This window comes from Chiloscyllium plagiosum, unplaced genomic scaffold, assembly GCF_037043375.1.
Source record: "Chiloscyllium plagiosum isolate Xiang-an unplaced genomic scaffold, Cpla_swu_hap1 HiC_scaffold_34, whole genome shotgun sequence".
NCBI classification, from domain to species: Eukaryota; Metazoa; Chordata; class Chondrichthyes; order Orectolobiformes; family Hemiscylliidae; genus Chiloscyllium; species Chiloscyllium plagiosum.
Window position 1 is genome coordinate 28,711,483 of NW_028270172.1, and position 17,187 is coordinate 28,728,669.

At 42.7% G+C, this 17,187-nt stretch overlaps 1 protein-coding gene across 4 annotated transcripts in view; it reads right to left on the bottom strand.

Moving 5' to 3' along the window:
* LOC122564417 (uncharacterized) overlaps window positions 1-17,187 on the bottom strand; it is an 84,549-nt gene that overhangs the window by 50,856 nt on the left and 16,506 nt on the right. For all 4 annotated transcript variants that reach the window (XM_087978447.1, XM_043719253.2, XM_087978449.1 and 1 more), the window contains 3 exons: window positions 14,993-15,068; window positions 7,556-7,694; window positions 2,581-2,686 (listed from right to left, as the gene is read on the bottom strand). In XM_087978447.1, coding sequence (XP_087834573.1) covers window positions 2,581-2,686; window positions 7,556-7,694; window positions 14,993-15,068 — 321 coding nt within the window. The remainder of the gene's footprint in view (window positions 1-2,580; window positions 2,687-7,555; window positions 7,695-14,992; window positions 15,069-17,187) is intronic.

Sequence of the window (17,187 nt, forward strand, 5' to 3'; positions counted from 1 at the left end):
GTTCTAATTCCATCTGCATACACTCTTTACTAAGCCATAGTGGGTGTTGGCTTGGCCATATTGGTCAAATGGATAACAGCCCAATATCCAAATACCCTCTGTCCAGCGAATTAGCAATTGGGTCACAATTCCTAGGTGTCCAGGACTCTTTACAAGAACACCTGCATGTGACATATGAAGATAATGGACAATGACAACTGGCAGGTAGCCAGTGAAAACCATAAACCTTTGGAATTTGTCTAGCTCCTCAGCCACACCAAGCAATGTTTAACATAGTGTTTTCTTTTAAAATTCATTCATGGGATGTGGGCATGGTGATTACACCAACATTTATTGCTCTTTCTAAATGTCCAGAGAGCAGTTAAGAGTCAACCACATTGTGGAGGGTCTAGCTATGCCTGCCTCTTTGTCGGTTGTGTTGAACAGTATGTACACCAGTGCTGTTCCCCAATTCTTCTGCCATTACATTTGTTCCTGCATCCTGCACCCATGTTGAATTGGAGCAGTTCATCAAATTTGCTTAAACTTACACCCCGTCCTCAAATTTACTTGGTCTATCTCAGACACCTCCCACCCCTTTCTTGACCTCTCTGTTTCCATCTCCAGCGACGGTTTATGGACCAACATTTACTATAAACCCACAGACTTCCATAATCATCTGGACTAAACCTCCTCTCACCCTGCATCCTGCAAAACCATCATCCTGTTTCCCAATTCCTCCATCTCCATCGCATCTGCTCTGATGAGACATTCAACTCCCAAGCATCCTAGTTGTCCACTTGTTTTAAACAATGTCCTTTTTCTCCCTCTGTCATCCAGACAGCCCTCCACCGTACCTCCTCCATTCCCCGCTCCACTGCTCTAAACTCTCCTCCAAACAAAATAAAGACAGGGTCCCCCTTGTCCTCACTTTCCACCCCACTCGCCTCCGCATCCAACATATCACCCTCAAACGCTTCCACCAACTCCAATTAGACACCGCCACTCAGACCATCTTTCACCCTTCCACTCCACCACCCTGCTCTGCCTTCCGCAAGGACTGTTCCTTTCACCAATCCTTAGGTCACGCCACTCTCCCCACTAACCCCCTCAAACCTCCAGGCACCTTCCCCTGCAACCATAAAAGATGCAAAACCTGCTGGCACACCAACCCCCACCTCTATCCAGGGCCCCAAACAGTCCTTCTGAGTAAGACATAGATTAGATTAGATTACATTACATTACAGTGTGGAAACAGGCCCTTCGGCCCAACAAGTCCACACCGACCCGCCAAAGCTCAACCCACCCATACCCCTACATTTACCCCTTACCTAACACTACGGGCAATTTAGCATGGCCAATTCACCTGACCTGCACATCTTTGGACTGTGGGAGGAAACCGGAGCACCCGGAGGAAACCCACGCAGACACGGGGAGAACGTGCAAACTCCACACAGTCAGTCGCCTGAGGGGTTCACCTGCATGTCCTCCAACCTAGTTTAATGAATCCAATGGTCTTCTCTACATCAGTGAGGCTCAGCGCAGGCTAGGTGTTTGTTTCACTGCTTATCTTCACTGGGTCTGAAATGGCCACCCTGACCTCTCGGTCCCCACCCATTTCAATTCCCCCTCCCACTCCCCCTATGACATGTCCATCCTCAGCCTCCACCATTCCTGCAGTGAATCAGTCTGCAACTGGAGGAACACCTCATCATCTGATGAGGCAGCTTAACATAGAGTTCTCCAATTTCAAATAACCTTCCCACCCACTCCCTTTCCAGCCCCCCCTACTCACTTCCATTCCACCTACCGAGCCTTCCTTCCAGCTACCAACCAGATTCATCCCTCCCACTGACCAAGCAGGTTATACCCACTACCTGTGCCCACCGATCACTACCTCACCATTCTGCTACTCTCCCCATCCCACCTCCGGCACCCGCCATACCCACCCCCCCCCCCCCCCACTTAGCTGCATCCTCCCCTACCCCCATCTCCAGTCCTGAAGAAAGGTTATACATTGAAACGTTGACCTCTCCATCTTCTGATGCTGCCTGGCTTGCTGTGTTCTTCCAGCCTCCTGCTTGTCTACCTTGGAGTCACATGTAGGCCAGATCAGGTAAGGATGGCAGTTTCCTTTCCTGAAGGACATTAGTGAACCAGATGGGTCCTTCTGACAATTGGCAATAGATTCGTGGTCAGCATTGGACTCTGAATTCCAGATTTTTTATTGAATTCAAATTCGATCACCTGGAATTTGAATCCAGGTTCCCCAGAACATTACTTGGGTCTCTGGATTAAAAGTCCAGCAATAATACCACTGCTCCTTCAACTCGACCATATTGTGCTGACCACCACAATATGAAGCATCTTACGAGACATAAGGCTTCCATTATTTATGTATCATATCAGTGACCAAAATTAAATCTTAGATTCAATATCTTTGCTTCTACATGTATCATGGAATCATAGAATTTTGCAATACAGAAGGAGGATATCCTGTCTGGATTTGCTCCCAAACGACCCACCCAGGTAGTCCCATTCACTGTAGCCCTCTAAAGTCATCTCTTATGCTGTAACGAGGAGTAAAACAAAAGGACTTACAAGACGTTTGAGATCCTTGCATTTCATATTGACAACCCCACATAAAAGGCTGTAAATTGTTTCCAGTTTTTCATTGATGTATTGTCTTCTTCGTGCATGCAAGTTCCTTCATGAAAAGATACAAAATAATGAAGTATTTAAATCAGATTCACCACCTCAGATCTGGAGAATTAGTTGAGCCTGAGCAACACACTAAAATAGGCAAATATGGAATCTGTCACTGGGTTGTGGGTCAGTGAAGGTGCCTGAACCCACAAAGAAAAGTGACCATTTTATTTTAATTTTACTAATTTTATACAACCGGGATAAAAAAAAAATGAAGATATCTCCAAGTTGAGCATCTATGGATGTGGACATATAGCAAAAGAAATATTTGTGCTTATCTCCCCAGAAAGCGAGGTTGTAATCTATGTAACCCATCAAATTTTGATAAGATTAGCTCTGGATAGAGTGCTCGAGTCCTGGTCCAAGAAATTTGAAATTTCATTGAATCTAAAATGATTTGTATTGTAACTTTAATGCATCACTAAGATTAGTACGTGCTTGGTAACACAGAGCTTGAACATTGATGAAAAATGGATTTGCATCGTGCATTCATCAGAACAAATGCAAAAATGCCAAATTTCAAAATGGTCCCAACAATTTATACCGAGGGAGAAAAGATGTGCTGACTGGGAGGTGAATTGACTCTGATTGCCTGAGACAGCCAGGGAGAAAGCAATGGGAACTATAAGCTCTCCAAAAAGAAATTAGGTTGAGACATAATCTTTTTAGTTTCAATGAAAGGGGATCATTAAATATGAATGTGTGTTGTTTCTAGCAAACATAAGTGAGCCACACTCTGAGCTCTATCTGACTGTCATAACTGAGCTGTTTGAGTAGCTAATAGGCCATAAGACCAGGAGCGGCCATTCAGCCCCTCAAGCCTGCTCTGCCATTCAATAAGAACACATGACTGATCCAACAATCCTCATTGCTACTTTCCTATCCTTTCCTCGTAGCGCTGGATTCCCTGACTGATCAAGAATCTATGTATCTGAGCCTTAAATATACACAAGGAATTCCCCACAGCTCTCTATAGCAAGGAGTTCCAAAGACCCTCAACACTCAGAATAAATTCCGCATCATCTCCAACTTAAATTTGTTCCCTTTAATTCTGAGACCAGGTCCTCTGGTTCTGGACATACTCATGAGGGGCAGTCAGTTTTATTCAGTAAGTGCTGCCCGATTGCAGAATCATATCTAACTGGAGATTTTTTCTAAAGCAGAAACCGGTTGGATACAGTATGTACTCTGTCTATTACAAACAACTAAAAGAACATGTCATTTGATTCAATCAGCTAATTATTCAGATGTATAATCTACGTACCTGGCATCAAAAAGCTTTAGCAATGCATCTCGCTTTTTAGCAATATTAATAATCTTAATTGTATCTTTCCCTCACAAACTTAACCTATCTCACCTGTTTAGCAAACATGAACTAGTAAGGTTCTCTCATTGAAATTCCTTTATTTTGGTTTGCACCTTCCAGATTTCTCCACTGGAGAAAGCACATTTGTTGACTGACAAATCTGTATATAATTCTATTGTATCTGTAAGGGATTTAATTGCCCACCTGTAAAGGTAAACTCTATCTTAAGATTTTCAATATTTTGGGACTTACAGTTATTTGACTGATCAGATTTTAGGGCAGAATAAATTCTCATCAAGGTGTAATTGTGGGTGCATTCCTGTAAACAGAAATGTTTAGAAATTTGACTATTCACAACAATAGGCAAAAAGGGGACAAATCCTCACACCTGTATGGAGAGGTCAGAGATGCACATGACATTGACCCTCATTAACATGGGAGCCAGCAATCTGCAGAACCCAATGGGCTTTCAAGGACAACTCACTGGCATAACAGAATGGGCATCAGGTCACTGAAATGCCAGTGATGACCCTCAGATGAACTGCTGCCTCAGGGCAAACCACTTTTGCAAAGAGAACTTCAAAAAGATGCTAGGTCCTGCACTTACATATGTAAAGAGCTTAATGCCTGTTTCCAGATTAGGTTCTGGTTGGCAACTGAAAATTTACCTGCTCTTACTAGCTGCCTCGAGATTGAAAATCTAGCTTGCATCTGCTGTGATGCTTTTTAATGTTTTCTGACTGATGGGGCTAAAAAGAACCATGAAAAAATGCAAGATTCCCACCTGTTTTGGAATATGGATAAATCTTCAAAGTATAACAAAAATACTGGGGCAAAGTCTGACATTTGGATTGAACACTGAAGCACAGTGGCCACATCAAGGGTCACAATGACAGAGTGTTGGTAACTAGGAGAAAGTGAAGACTGCAGATGCTGGAGCTCAGTCGAGAGTGTGACGCTGGAAAAGCACAACAGGTCAGGCAGCATCTGAGGAGCAGGAGAATCGATGTTTCGGGCATAAGCCCTTCATCAGGAATGAGGCTTGTGGGTCGGGGTTGCGAGATAAATGTGGGGCGGGGGGGCGGGAGAGGGTGGGGGGGTTGGGTGATAGTTGGATGAAGGTGAGGGAGAAAGTGATAGGTCAGAGAGGGGAGTGATGGATGGGTCCAGAGGGCAGTGCCAAGTTGGAGGCTTGGGACCGGGCCAATGTGGAGGGAGGGAAAATGAAGAAGCTGTTGAAATCCACATTTACCCCGTGTGGTTGCAGGGTCCCAAGGTGGAATGTGAGGCGTTCCTCCTTGAGGCATCGGGTGGTAACAGTTTGGTGGTGGATGAGGCTCAGGACCTACATGCCCTTGACGGAGTGGGAGGGGGAGTTGAAGTGTTCAGCCACAGGGCGGTGGGGTTGGTGGGTGCAGGTATCCCAGAGATGTTCTCTGAAATGTTACACAAAAAGGCGTCCTGTCTCCCCGATGTAGAGGAGACAACACCGGGTGCAACAGCAATGCAGGAAATGGTAGCCTAGATTTTTTACACAGTCCTTGAGAGACCAGGCCTCCTTCCCTATTGTCCATGGAACTTATGAGTCTCCTCCTCACAGGCTCTCTCGGAGAAAGTGAGGACTGCTTAATGAAGGGCTCATGCCTGAAACTTCGATTCTCCTGCTCCTCGGATACTGCCTGACCAGCCGCGCATTTCCAGCACTACACTCCCAAACCCCACAGGATCCCTCTCCAATTCCTACCCAAAATGAAAAATGTTGTCTTATGATTTTGAAACAAAAAAGGACCTGTCGCCTCAGTTCGGTAGATGTTTTTAGCAGGTTTGATACTCCAGATCTGGCTACATTATTAATGTTTGTTAGCTCAATTTGCGCTCTTGTTTGCATCAAGCAAAGACTATTCCAAATTCCTTCACTGTTTTCCTTGTGGAATTGCCCAAGTTTTAATTTATTTGTGTTAAATTTAGTTTATATTCATTTTCATACAATTATGGTTAGGTTAAATAACACTTTTGCACATGGGTGGGTGGGAATGGCAGGGTTTTGAGAGGTTGGATTCGAGGGATAAAGGGGAGTGTGTCTATGTTCTTGGCGGGTGACCCCAGTGGGCACTGGGGCAAATAGCCTGTGCAGTGAAACCTACAAGGCAGCCCCTTCCATGGCCCCTTCTCCAGCCAAATTCAAAATTGCTTGGATGTCAATTAAAGATTTCAATAGGCCGAGAGGAGGATGAACTGCCTGCTGCATTATGGTGGTCTGGTCACTCACTTTATTCCACATGCCACCCTCATCTTCAACTACACTGTGTTGGGGGGGGAGTAACAAACTCACCCTGGATTTCCAATGAAGTTGATTTTATTTGGACAAAGTGGTGTCACAAAGTGTCATTACAACACATTAGTAATGTTATCCAGCACTGCACAATTTGTAAATCTCAGCTGCAATGCAGTGAATAGGATAATTCTCCCTAAATTGGATGTTCCCTCCAAAAGTGATAATGATTTGTTCATTACCATTCACAATTCCTCAGACACAGAAGCAGTCTGTGTTCAGAAACAACAAGACCTAGAAAATTTAGTTTTGGGCTAATAAGTGGCAAGTAACATTCAAGCAACATAAGTGCCAGGAAATGACCATCTCCAACAAGAAATAATCTAACAATCTTCCAGTGACATTCAGTAGTATGACCATTGCTGAATCCCCCACTATCAACACTTTGACAGCTGCCATGAACCAGAAGCTGAACTAAACTGGTCATTGAAGTTCTGTGGCTACAAGAGCAGATCAGATACTGGAACATACACAGCAAGTAACTCACACTCCTCACTCTCCAAAGCCTGTCCACCATCTACAATGCGCAAGTTCAGGAGTGTGACAGGATACTCTTCACTTGCCTGGCTGACTGCATCTCCATCACTACAAGATTGACACCATAACCACTATCTGCAACATTCATTCACTCCACCACCAACATGCAGTATCATCTACAAGAACATACTGCAATAATTCATCAAGGCTCCTCATACTATACCTTCCAAACTAATGATCTCTACCACCTAAAAGGATAAGATACAGATGTACAGAAACATTACAACCTGCAAGTTCCCCTGCAAAGCACTCACTATCCTGACTTGGAATTATTTCACCATTCCTTCAGTGTGGCTGGGTCAAAATTCTGGAAGTCCTTTCCTAGCAAAACTGTGGATGTATCTACACCACATGGACTGTAGCAGTTCAAGCAGATAGTTCAGCAGCACTTTCTTAAGAACCGTTAGAAAAGGGCAATGAATGCTGACCTAGCCTTCAACACCCACATCTTGTGCATTAATAAAAAAAGGTGGACAGAGTTATCTTCATGCATCTTTCAAACGTATATTAACCAATGGTGTAGGGATGGGTGAGCAATCCTATTGGTGTCTGATCGAGGAAAGCTTCAAAAATGAGGAAAAATAAATATTTAAAAAGACAAAATATGCATGGAACATCTTGACCCAAGTCATGCTGTTGTAACTTTCATACTCAAACAACAGTCCTATTAATATAATTAGATAAATGTTTCATACATCAATGTCTCTTCATGATTTAAATCTTTAGGAATTGGCTGTGTTAAGAGGCCACATTCTTTATATCTTTTGGCAGCTGTGTTTCTCAATGTCGAAAGTGGAACTGGCTCATCTGCTGTTCTTCGTGAATGTTGGCGCACTATAAGAGAAATAGCAAATTACTTTGACTCAGTTATAGCATCCTTGCCTTTATTTGAAGCTTGCCCTTTCAACCCCTATTCCAAAGATTTGAATAGCTGATCTGGTTGCTACTTGAATGCAGTAGCGGTGAAGAGTTAAAATGATGAAGCTGTCTCTTTTGGATGATGCATGAAATAAAAAAGGTTCTATCTGCCATCTTTTGGTGAATCCATTTCAACATTACTGGCTGGCCCTGGCTCCTTAATGTTATTTGCCTCCCTCCCATTGGTCAGCTGAGCCCTTCCTGCAATCACACTCAGATATCCAACCCCACTCTGACTCACCTCCATCAGGTGCTCTGTATTCAATTCCTTCCCCATTCACCCACCACCCAACGATGTTGGACAGCCAACACCAAAGAACTGCCCCTGGCCTCAAGGTCAGCTACAGGAAATGAGTTTTGGGAGAGGAATGTCAGACAATTAATCATTTGGCTCACCAGATTACAGAACAATAATAGGAGGGAAAGGGAGGGCCCAAGTTAGGTAGAGCCAATTTTTGTAATTGTGCTCAGAGGAGTGCTATTGCTCGATGCAAAGACAAAAGAAAATAAGGAAATGTACTCTGTCTGCACTGCCCCTATCCCAGTTCATTATCAGACTGGGGCTTCTTTTCAGCCCATATGATGATGTAATGATTGTAACAAAGTCAGCCAGGTAGACTTCATAGAATGTGTGTTCCCTGATTGGGCCTGTTAACTTGGTCCAATTGGGGAGCCCTGGCTGACAGATATAACCAGGAGTGTCAGATGTTCTGTTCACTCAGAGCTAATTCTGAGGAAGACAGACCAATGTCAAGTCCTGTGTGTGTATAAACAAAAGGTGACTTGTGATTGGATACCAGCCTCTGTGGAGTTATTTCAGTCGTGACAAGAGTAAGGAAAAACACACTTCTGAAGACATTTGTTTGTAACAGTCATCTTTGAGTTGGGATAAGAATTTCTGGCATCATGCTGTTACTTAAGAAGCTTGGCTCATTCAATCCTGCTGAAGACTGGGCCCAGGATGTGGAAAGAATGCGTTATCTCTTCTGGGAAAATGACATTGGGGCAGATGAGAAGCAACAAGTAATTCTGCTGACATTACATGGATCCACAGTTTTTTTCAGTTATTAGCAGCCTAACTTTCTCTGAAACATCAGATAGTAAAACCTTTCAAGACTGGACGGAATTAGTTGAGGAATATTACAACCCCAAACCTCCTCTAACTCTGAGATGCTATTGGCTTTACTCAGCAGTTCAAGGAGCAGCGAAAAGTCCTTTCAGGATTTTTGATAACATTAAGAATGACTGGCAGAGGCATGTGACTTTGATTTAACCCTTAATGAGATGCTGAGAGATCATTTGGTATGTAGGATTAATGCAAAAGCGCCTACTAGCTGAAGCCCACCTGGACTTCAAACAGGCACTACAACTGGCTTTGTCATTGGGAAATGTGGAAAGTGGAGAGTATGCATTACAGAGTGTTCCATTGGAAGTGGACACCCTTGCCATTCTGACTGAGTTTGAAGAACATCACATGAGTGAAGGCAATTGCAGAGCCTGACTCAGGACATATCCTGAAAAGTGGGACTCTAGGTCAGCCCACAGCAAAACCCAAAAGAAAGCCAAGCCTCAGCCAAATGGTTAGCACTTTCTTCAGGATTCAGGCCGGCAAGCCATTCTAATGGCTGCTGGTTTGCAGACTCAAGACAGCAAAAAAGCTTGCCTAAATTGAGCAAGAGAACTCATAGGCCAGTATCTAGGAGAGTGCACACCCTGAAAAGTCCACCTACATTTGCCTTGGAACAATTAAGTTGCTTAGCAACATCCAAATTAGAACCAATCAAAATAAACATCTGGTTAAGTGGTCACCGTTGACACCGGCAGGGTCATTTCAGTGGTCACAGAACCAATTTTTAACAAAATTCACTCTGGACTCCAATCTAAGACCTCGACGAGATTGAGATCCTATGCTGGGCAACCTTTACGGATAAAGGGTTCAACTAAGGTTTCAGTGTCTTATGAGAAGCAACTGCTTCAGTTACCACTGGTTGTAGTAAAAGGCTCGGGCCCAAGCCTGATGGAGTGAAATTTGGTGAGAACGATTGAACTGGATTGGCCCAACATTTCTTCTATTAGAAAATGGCTGCCAGAGTGAAGTCCTAATTAAATACTCAGAGGATTTTCAGGAGGAACTCGGGACCATCAAGGAGCTAAGGCCACCATGCATGTTGACCAGAAAACAATTCCACAATTCTGCAAGGCCTACCCTGTCCCATTTGCCTTGCGCTCAAAAGTAGAGGCAGCCATCAGGAAGCTAGGAAGCGAAGGAATCATCAAACCAGTCCAGTTTGCAGAATGGGCAGCACCAGTTCTATACATTGACCCATCGGGCTTCACAGTTCGGGGCTTTTAAACAAACAGAAACCACTTTTCGCAGCTGGATAAATACCCAATCCCTGGCATAGAGAACTTATTCACAAAGCTGACAGGAGGGTGCTGCCTTCACAAAGCTGGACATGAGCCATGTGTGCCTGTAGTTGCTTTTAGATGAGGATTCCCAGAAGTCGGCCACAATTAATACCCATAAGGGTTTGTACCAATATACAAGACTGCCTTTTGGGGTATAAACAGCCTGTCCCATTTTTCAGCGGATGATGGAGAACATTTTACAAGGTCTACCCTAGGGTTGCCATTTACCTAGATGATGCGCTAATAAACAGGAAGACCAATAAAGGGTACTTAGAGAACATGGATATCGACCTTGCAAGTTTCTCCAAAGCAGGCAGACACTTTAGAAGGAAAGGAATGTGCATTCCAGGCACCCTAAGTGACCTTCATGGGCTACAGAGTTGACAAGATGGGATTGCACCCATTCAAAGATAAAGTGAGGGTGATCGAAGGTGCCCAGCTCTCCCACATGATATGGAGCTTAAGTCTTTCCTTGGATTGGTGAATTATTACAGGAAGTTCATATGTAACCTGGCCTCCAACCTGGCACCCTTACATCTGCTCATGACAAAGGGTTCACTGAAACACCAGATCTCTGACAAGGATGACATTTTATCATGGGAAGCAGAATGATTGTCCTAAGTAAACGTTGCAGACAGCTACTTGCAGAACTCCACCAGAGCCACCCAGGGGTGTCCAAAATAAAAATGTTGGCGAGAAGTTATGTCTGGTGATCAGGATTGGTTGCAGACTTAGCTGCTTTGGGGGAGGGAGGTCAGTGCCCAGAGTACCAATAAGGACCCCACATTCATGGAAATAGCCGGGTAAACCCTGGACTTACATGTCGAATGTTCCCACCCTTTCACAGTTCAACGTTCTTTGTAATTGTGATTCCCACGTGCACAGAGTTCATTCGTCAAACACGGGAACAACAATATAAAAGCTATGAGTATCTTTTTTAATACACGGCCTCCAGGAAGTGGAGCCACAGACCACAGGCCATCATTCACCAGCCAGGAATTCAAATATTTCCTAAAGTCAAATGGCATCCAGCATAGAAGAAATGTTTTGAACCATTCATCGTTCAATGGTCTAGCAGAAAGAGCAATCCAAGCTTTGAAAGGCAGACTTAAAGAAACAGTCTGCAGTTTCACTAAATGCCAAACTGTTCGGAGTCCTATGTGATTATTTGACCTCATGCAACTACAGGGATAGCTCCAGCAGTTTGCTAAGGGGGAGAAGACGCCACCAGGTTAAAGTCTGATCTTCCCAGACACTGGGGTGGGAGGGGGAGTGAAACTACATAAGGGAACACCAGGAATCACACTCCGCTATGTGAGAGAGGCAGTTTAATGCAAGGGGACAAAGTTTGTTGCTGAAATCATGGAAATGGCTGTGCATAGGTAAGTGGCATGGTCCTAAACAAGCATGTGAACCACATGAAAACTGCAAACTTGCAAACGGGGGTATAGGCGAAACATACCAGGCCCCTCAGTACAGCCAGTAAGCCTGTCGGAACCTGGGGGTTCTCTCCCTCCTTCTAGCGTCAAAGAAACATCTGAGGATGAGATGGAAATGGAGAAAGTCGCCATCTCAATCCGTTTACCACCTGACGAAGAGAGTGAATTTTTTCCGAGACACTCTGGGCACAAGAGGTAGCCTACGATCTGGTACCGTCCATATCCGAGGCCGTGTTGGAAGAAATGGACACAGTGTGAAAATGCTTCAGGTGAAGCTACAAGGGAAAAGAACAGGTCTCTGTCCCCAGACTTAGAGGATAAGGGACGTAGTGACTGTAACAAGGTCAGCCAGGTGGACTGCATCAAATAGGAATTCCCTGAGTGGGGCTGTTAACCTGGTCCAATCAGAGGGGGAGAGTCCAGCTGAAAGATATACACAGGAATATCTCCACTAATGCTCTCGATACCTTTAGGGAGAGGTGGGAACCCTGGGGGCTGGAGTGCTTTATTTCCCTCTCCAATTCTATTTTGATTTGATCCCTACCCACCACCCCCTCCCCTTCACATTTTCTTTCACACAAGCATTGTTCCTGTCAGGCTGGTGTTTTCACTGAATCCCTGCACAACACACACAAAAGTGCTAAAATAAAAACAATATAGAAACAGGAGCGTCAGAAGTTCTGTTCACTCTGAGGAAACCGGACCAGCCTCAAGTACTCTGCATGTGTAAATAAAGGGTGACTTGTTGACAAGATACTGGCCTCTGTGGAGTTAGTTCAGGTGACATATCTCATTATGTAAAGAAGGCCCTGTTGGCTTCCTTGCCCTTTTGCTCTGAAGGGCAGTTTATAATACAAGATATCAGGAGTATTGTAGATAGCACACCCAGCCAATGTCATATGTTTTGCCGAATGGGCCATTAAAATCGCTTCTGATGTTTGAACCGCAAAATACTTTTTAACCTTATGCTGCTGATTGTGATTCCTAATCCTCCTTCCACTTCTGTTCAGCAATGGCAAATCAGTGACAACTGAAATCCTGAGCATAACCTATATTACAAGCACTGAAAATAAGCAAATATGTTCCAGAATAAAACATCATAACAAGATAAAGTTAACTTTTGATCATTTTACATATTCAATACTTTTGATTGGTAATTGCTTCCTGCCTTCAAAATTGCTCATTTTCATTTTAAATTACTCTTTGCTCATTAATTGTTTTCATAACTGTTCGCTCAATGGCGTCGTGACTATCTTCATTTAAAAACAAAATCAGCAATCCAAAGAGTTTTACATTGCCTATAACTAATATAAGCTTTGAACTTCTGCAAAGTGTTGAAACTGTTGCTAAGGAGCAACATCTGACACTATCTGGGGATGGTTTCTGAAGAGAGGGTCTCTGACCAATTTACAGGTTTCCAATGAAGAGAGCAGATCTCCATGATGGAGATTTCCCTCACCAATCTGTTCACTGAAGTGATAATACACCTCAAGAGAAGATGCGATTTGAATCCAGATTTCCTGGTTCAAAGGTAGGGATACTACCACTACACCATTAAAGCTTCCAGATAAGTGAGTCATAGAGTCACAAAGCACATAAACAGATCCTTCAGTCCAACGAATCCACGCTGACCATGTTCCCAACTGGACCAGTCCTACCTGCCTGCGCTTTGCCCATATTCTTCCAAACCATTCCTATTCATGAACTTATCCAAATGACTTTTAAACGTAACTGTACCTGCATTCACCACTTTCTCTGGCAGCTCATTCTGCACTTTAACTTACTCTGTGTAAAACAATGTTGCCCCTCATGCCCCCTTTTTAAATCTTTCTTCTCTCACCTTAAAAATATGCTCCCTAGTTTTGAACTCCCACACTCTTGGGAAAAGATCCTTGTCATTCACCTTATTGATACCCCTCATTATTTTATAAACCTCAATAAGCTCACACTTTGCTCCAGTTAAAAAAGTCCCAGCCTTTCTGGTCTATTTTTATATCTCTATCCCTCCAGCCACAGCAACATCCTGGTAAATCTTTTCTGAACCTTCTCCATATAATCTTCCCTAAAACAGGGCTACCAAAACTGTACACAGCATTCCAGAAGAGACCTCACCCATGTGCTGTACAACCTTAACATAATATCCCAACTCCTACACTCAAAGGTCTGAGCAATGAAGGCAAGAATGCTAAACACCTTTGTCAGTGATGTCATCCACCTCCCTTGATTTAGAGAGAGCATTCAACATTGACCCACATGTTAGACTGAGGCATAAGATGTGTGCCCGAGGGACAGATGGCAAAATGTTATATATGACTGTTGCATACAACTGAAAGGTATCAGAGTGGCAAGTAATTACCACTATAGACCTAAAGGGAACATTTTGGTGGCTGCTGCTTCTTCTAAGGTATCTAACTTATCTCAAGGACAGAACATTGTCCAAGGTATCTCATTTTCTAACTGGTATCAAACTAGGTCAATGCTCAATAAAGTAACTTGATCCCTGATAATCCAAAGGGATCTAGGCAAGTAAAAAACAATGAGCAAAATTCAATGCAGATTAGTGAAAAGTCTCTGATGGATTAAATGAGAACATAAGTGTACATTAAATCATTAAAACATTCAGTAAAAATGTGTTTGAGTTTATCACAATGAGAGTTCTGAAGGTTTTGGCAGAAATATTATCATTATCATTGATTAAGAATTCGCAAGTGCTTAAGAAGACCAATCTAGCTGTAAAGCAACATCAATTAAAATATGATCAAATTCAATGTTACATGTGAAAAGGAGATACACATTAGCTCTAAAGATTCTAGGTTTCAGAAAAGTTAACTTTAATTGGATGATACAGAAACTGTCCACTGCAATTTGGTGAAAACTTCTCAGCAAAAGGTATGACAAAGGTTACCAATCTCCATGGGTTTACTCACTGCCATCTTAGAATATTCTGGGGCTTTTTCCAGCAGCCTCAACACAAGTCACAACAAGCTCAACTTCTAGGAAATCTTATCAGGGCTTGGCGGGTAAAATTACCAAGACTTCCTGGGAACAATTTTGGATGCTTCCTCTAAATATGCAGAAAAACTGGGCAGAAGATATGCCAAAGTCATACATGTCTTCCACTTCAGCAACAATGAACTTGGCCAGAACCCAGGTTAATTTAGGTTCTTTTTTTCCCCAAAATTCAGACCTCACACATGCTGTCTGGTTGCTTTTTGTACTTTTCAGTATCTGAAACTGGGTGACTTGCTGTGATGTGTGTTCAAATTTGCCATATAATACTAAGGATTTTTAGAGCATTTTAAAAGTTCACTTCTAACACTCAATTGTATACAACATCATCTCAAAATATACACAGTTGGCATTTACTTGATAGCTTTCTTTCCTGAGCAGAGGATAAGGCTCTCATTTGTTGTTGCCTTTTTGCTTCAGCATACATATCATCCTGGATAAAGAACAAAACAACAAGTAACTAAATCTTCACATAAATTCAAAAAGATTGAGTGTTATTTTCATTTTGTAAACTCAGAAGAATTGTAAACTGCAAGGCAGTTAGTAATGAACCTCAAAAGAGCACAGCCAAACTGCTGGAGTGAGCAGATAGGTGGCAGATGAGGAGAGTAAGATGATGCACTTTTGTAGGAACAATTTTGAGAGTCAATAATAAAGGGAATTACTCTGAAGAGAGTAGAGGATCAGAGAAATCAGGGTGTTTTCATGCACAAAACATTAAAATTTGGCAGAACAGTTTGAGCTTTATTAATAGGGCCTGAGGAGACAAAACCAAGAGGTTACATTTGAACTTACTGAAGACAAAATTTCGACCTCTGGTGGAGTACTGCACCCTAAACCCAACCCTAATCTCACTGAGGGAAGACGCAGAAGCTTTGGAGACATTATAATTATAGAAAGGTTTATGAGAATGGTTCCAGGAATGAAGATAGATTGGAGAATTGAACAATAATGCTATCATTGGAGGAGAGAAAACTGAAAGGAGATGTCAAAATACTCAAATTGAGAGGAGTCTGAAAGAACTAAATAGGGGAGAAAAAAAAGTTGCCACTCATGTAAGAATTGAGAACTAGAGGCCACAGATTTAATATAATAAGTAAAAGAGGCAAAAATGTGATGCAAGAAGATACTTTTTCATTCAATGAATTGTTCGAGGCGAGACTGCCTGGGTGGAGAGGGCAGTGTAGATAGTTTCAGCCAAGTTATTCAACAGGGAATTAAGATAGCTTTTTAAAAAATAAACAACATACAAAGGTTACAAGGAGAAGTAGGAGAATGGCAAAAAGTGAAATGTTCATTTGTAGAGCCAGAGCAGATGTAATTGGCGAATGGCCTCAACCTGCACCGTGACAGTTCTGAGACTTTCTCCACTTGTGAAGTAATCTGGCGGGATGGATTCTGGACTCCTGCAAGTCCCATCCAACTTCATTTTATTGACTGTGCTGTCCCATTCTAACTATCCTCTTGGTGAATCTACATTTCAAGGTCTAAATTAGCCTCATGTCCTTTTTGTAAAGTGGAACCCAAGAATTCTCACAGTACTCCAGATTTAACCTACAACTAAGTACAGATTTGAACAAAATTATAATGGATTATTTACTCTTGTACGCAAACACCCATTTATAAAAATATATGATTGACCTTTGTTATGAGATTACTTACCTGTTGAACCAATTTGGACCCTGATTTGACATCTTTAGCTTATTTGAATTAGACATATCTCTACTCGTCTTATTTACAGAATTGTTACCACACTATCCTTCACCTTAAGAAGCCTTTGCCATTTCTACACATACTTCACTAACCTAGATTTTTATTTTTTCACTCAAGATCTAGGGACATCACTCGCAAAGCCAATATCAATTCCCTATCTCTTTTATCCTCAAGATGGTGATGATCATCTGCATTGTCAATTCGTTGCTATCAGAGTGCTGCAGGTAATATCAATTTGCTCTCAGATAGAGTTCATGGAGTTTGCTCCAAAGGCAATAAAGATGCTAAAATTTATTTCCAAATTAGCATGGTGTGCAACTTGGAAGAGTGGTTGGCAGTGGAAGCGCTCTCATGTGCCTGCTGACCTTGTTCTTTGAAGTAGTAGAGGTCACAGAATTGGGAGGTACCACCAAAGGGGCCTTGGAAGGATACAGCAGTGCAGTGATGGAAGGAGTGATGGAAGGACTAGGCTGCCAGCCAAGCATGATGCTTTGGACTGGATAGTATTGATCTTTATAAGCATAACTGGAGCAGCACTGATCCTGGCAAATGTAGAAAAGTCAGTCACACTCCTAACTTGTGGATAGATGTTCGGCAGTCACTGAGGTGAGACAGTCTGCTCTTGCAGCCACAATATTTATGTGGCTGGTCTGGTTTGATTTATCAATAGTGACACCCACAAGATTGATGACAGGGGATGTGATTATGGTAATGCTTTGAGATCCAAAGCTTAGCAGCTGTATTGTTGGGAGACTGGCTTTTCTTCGCTTGAAGATTGTTTGAAAAAAAAAAAATCTGCTTCATGCTTTCCAAATTCTGCATTGGTACCAACCTTTGAG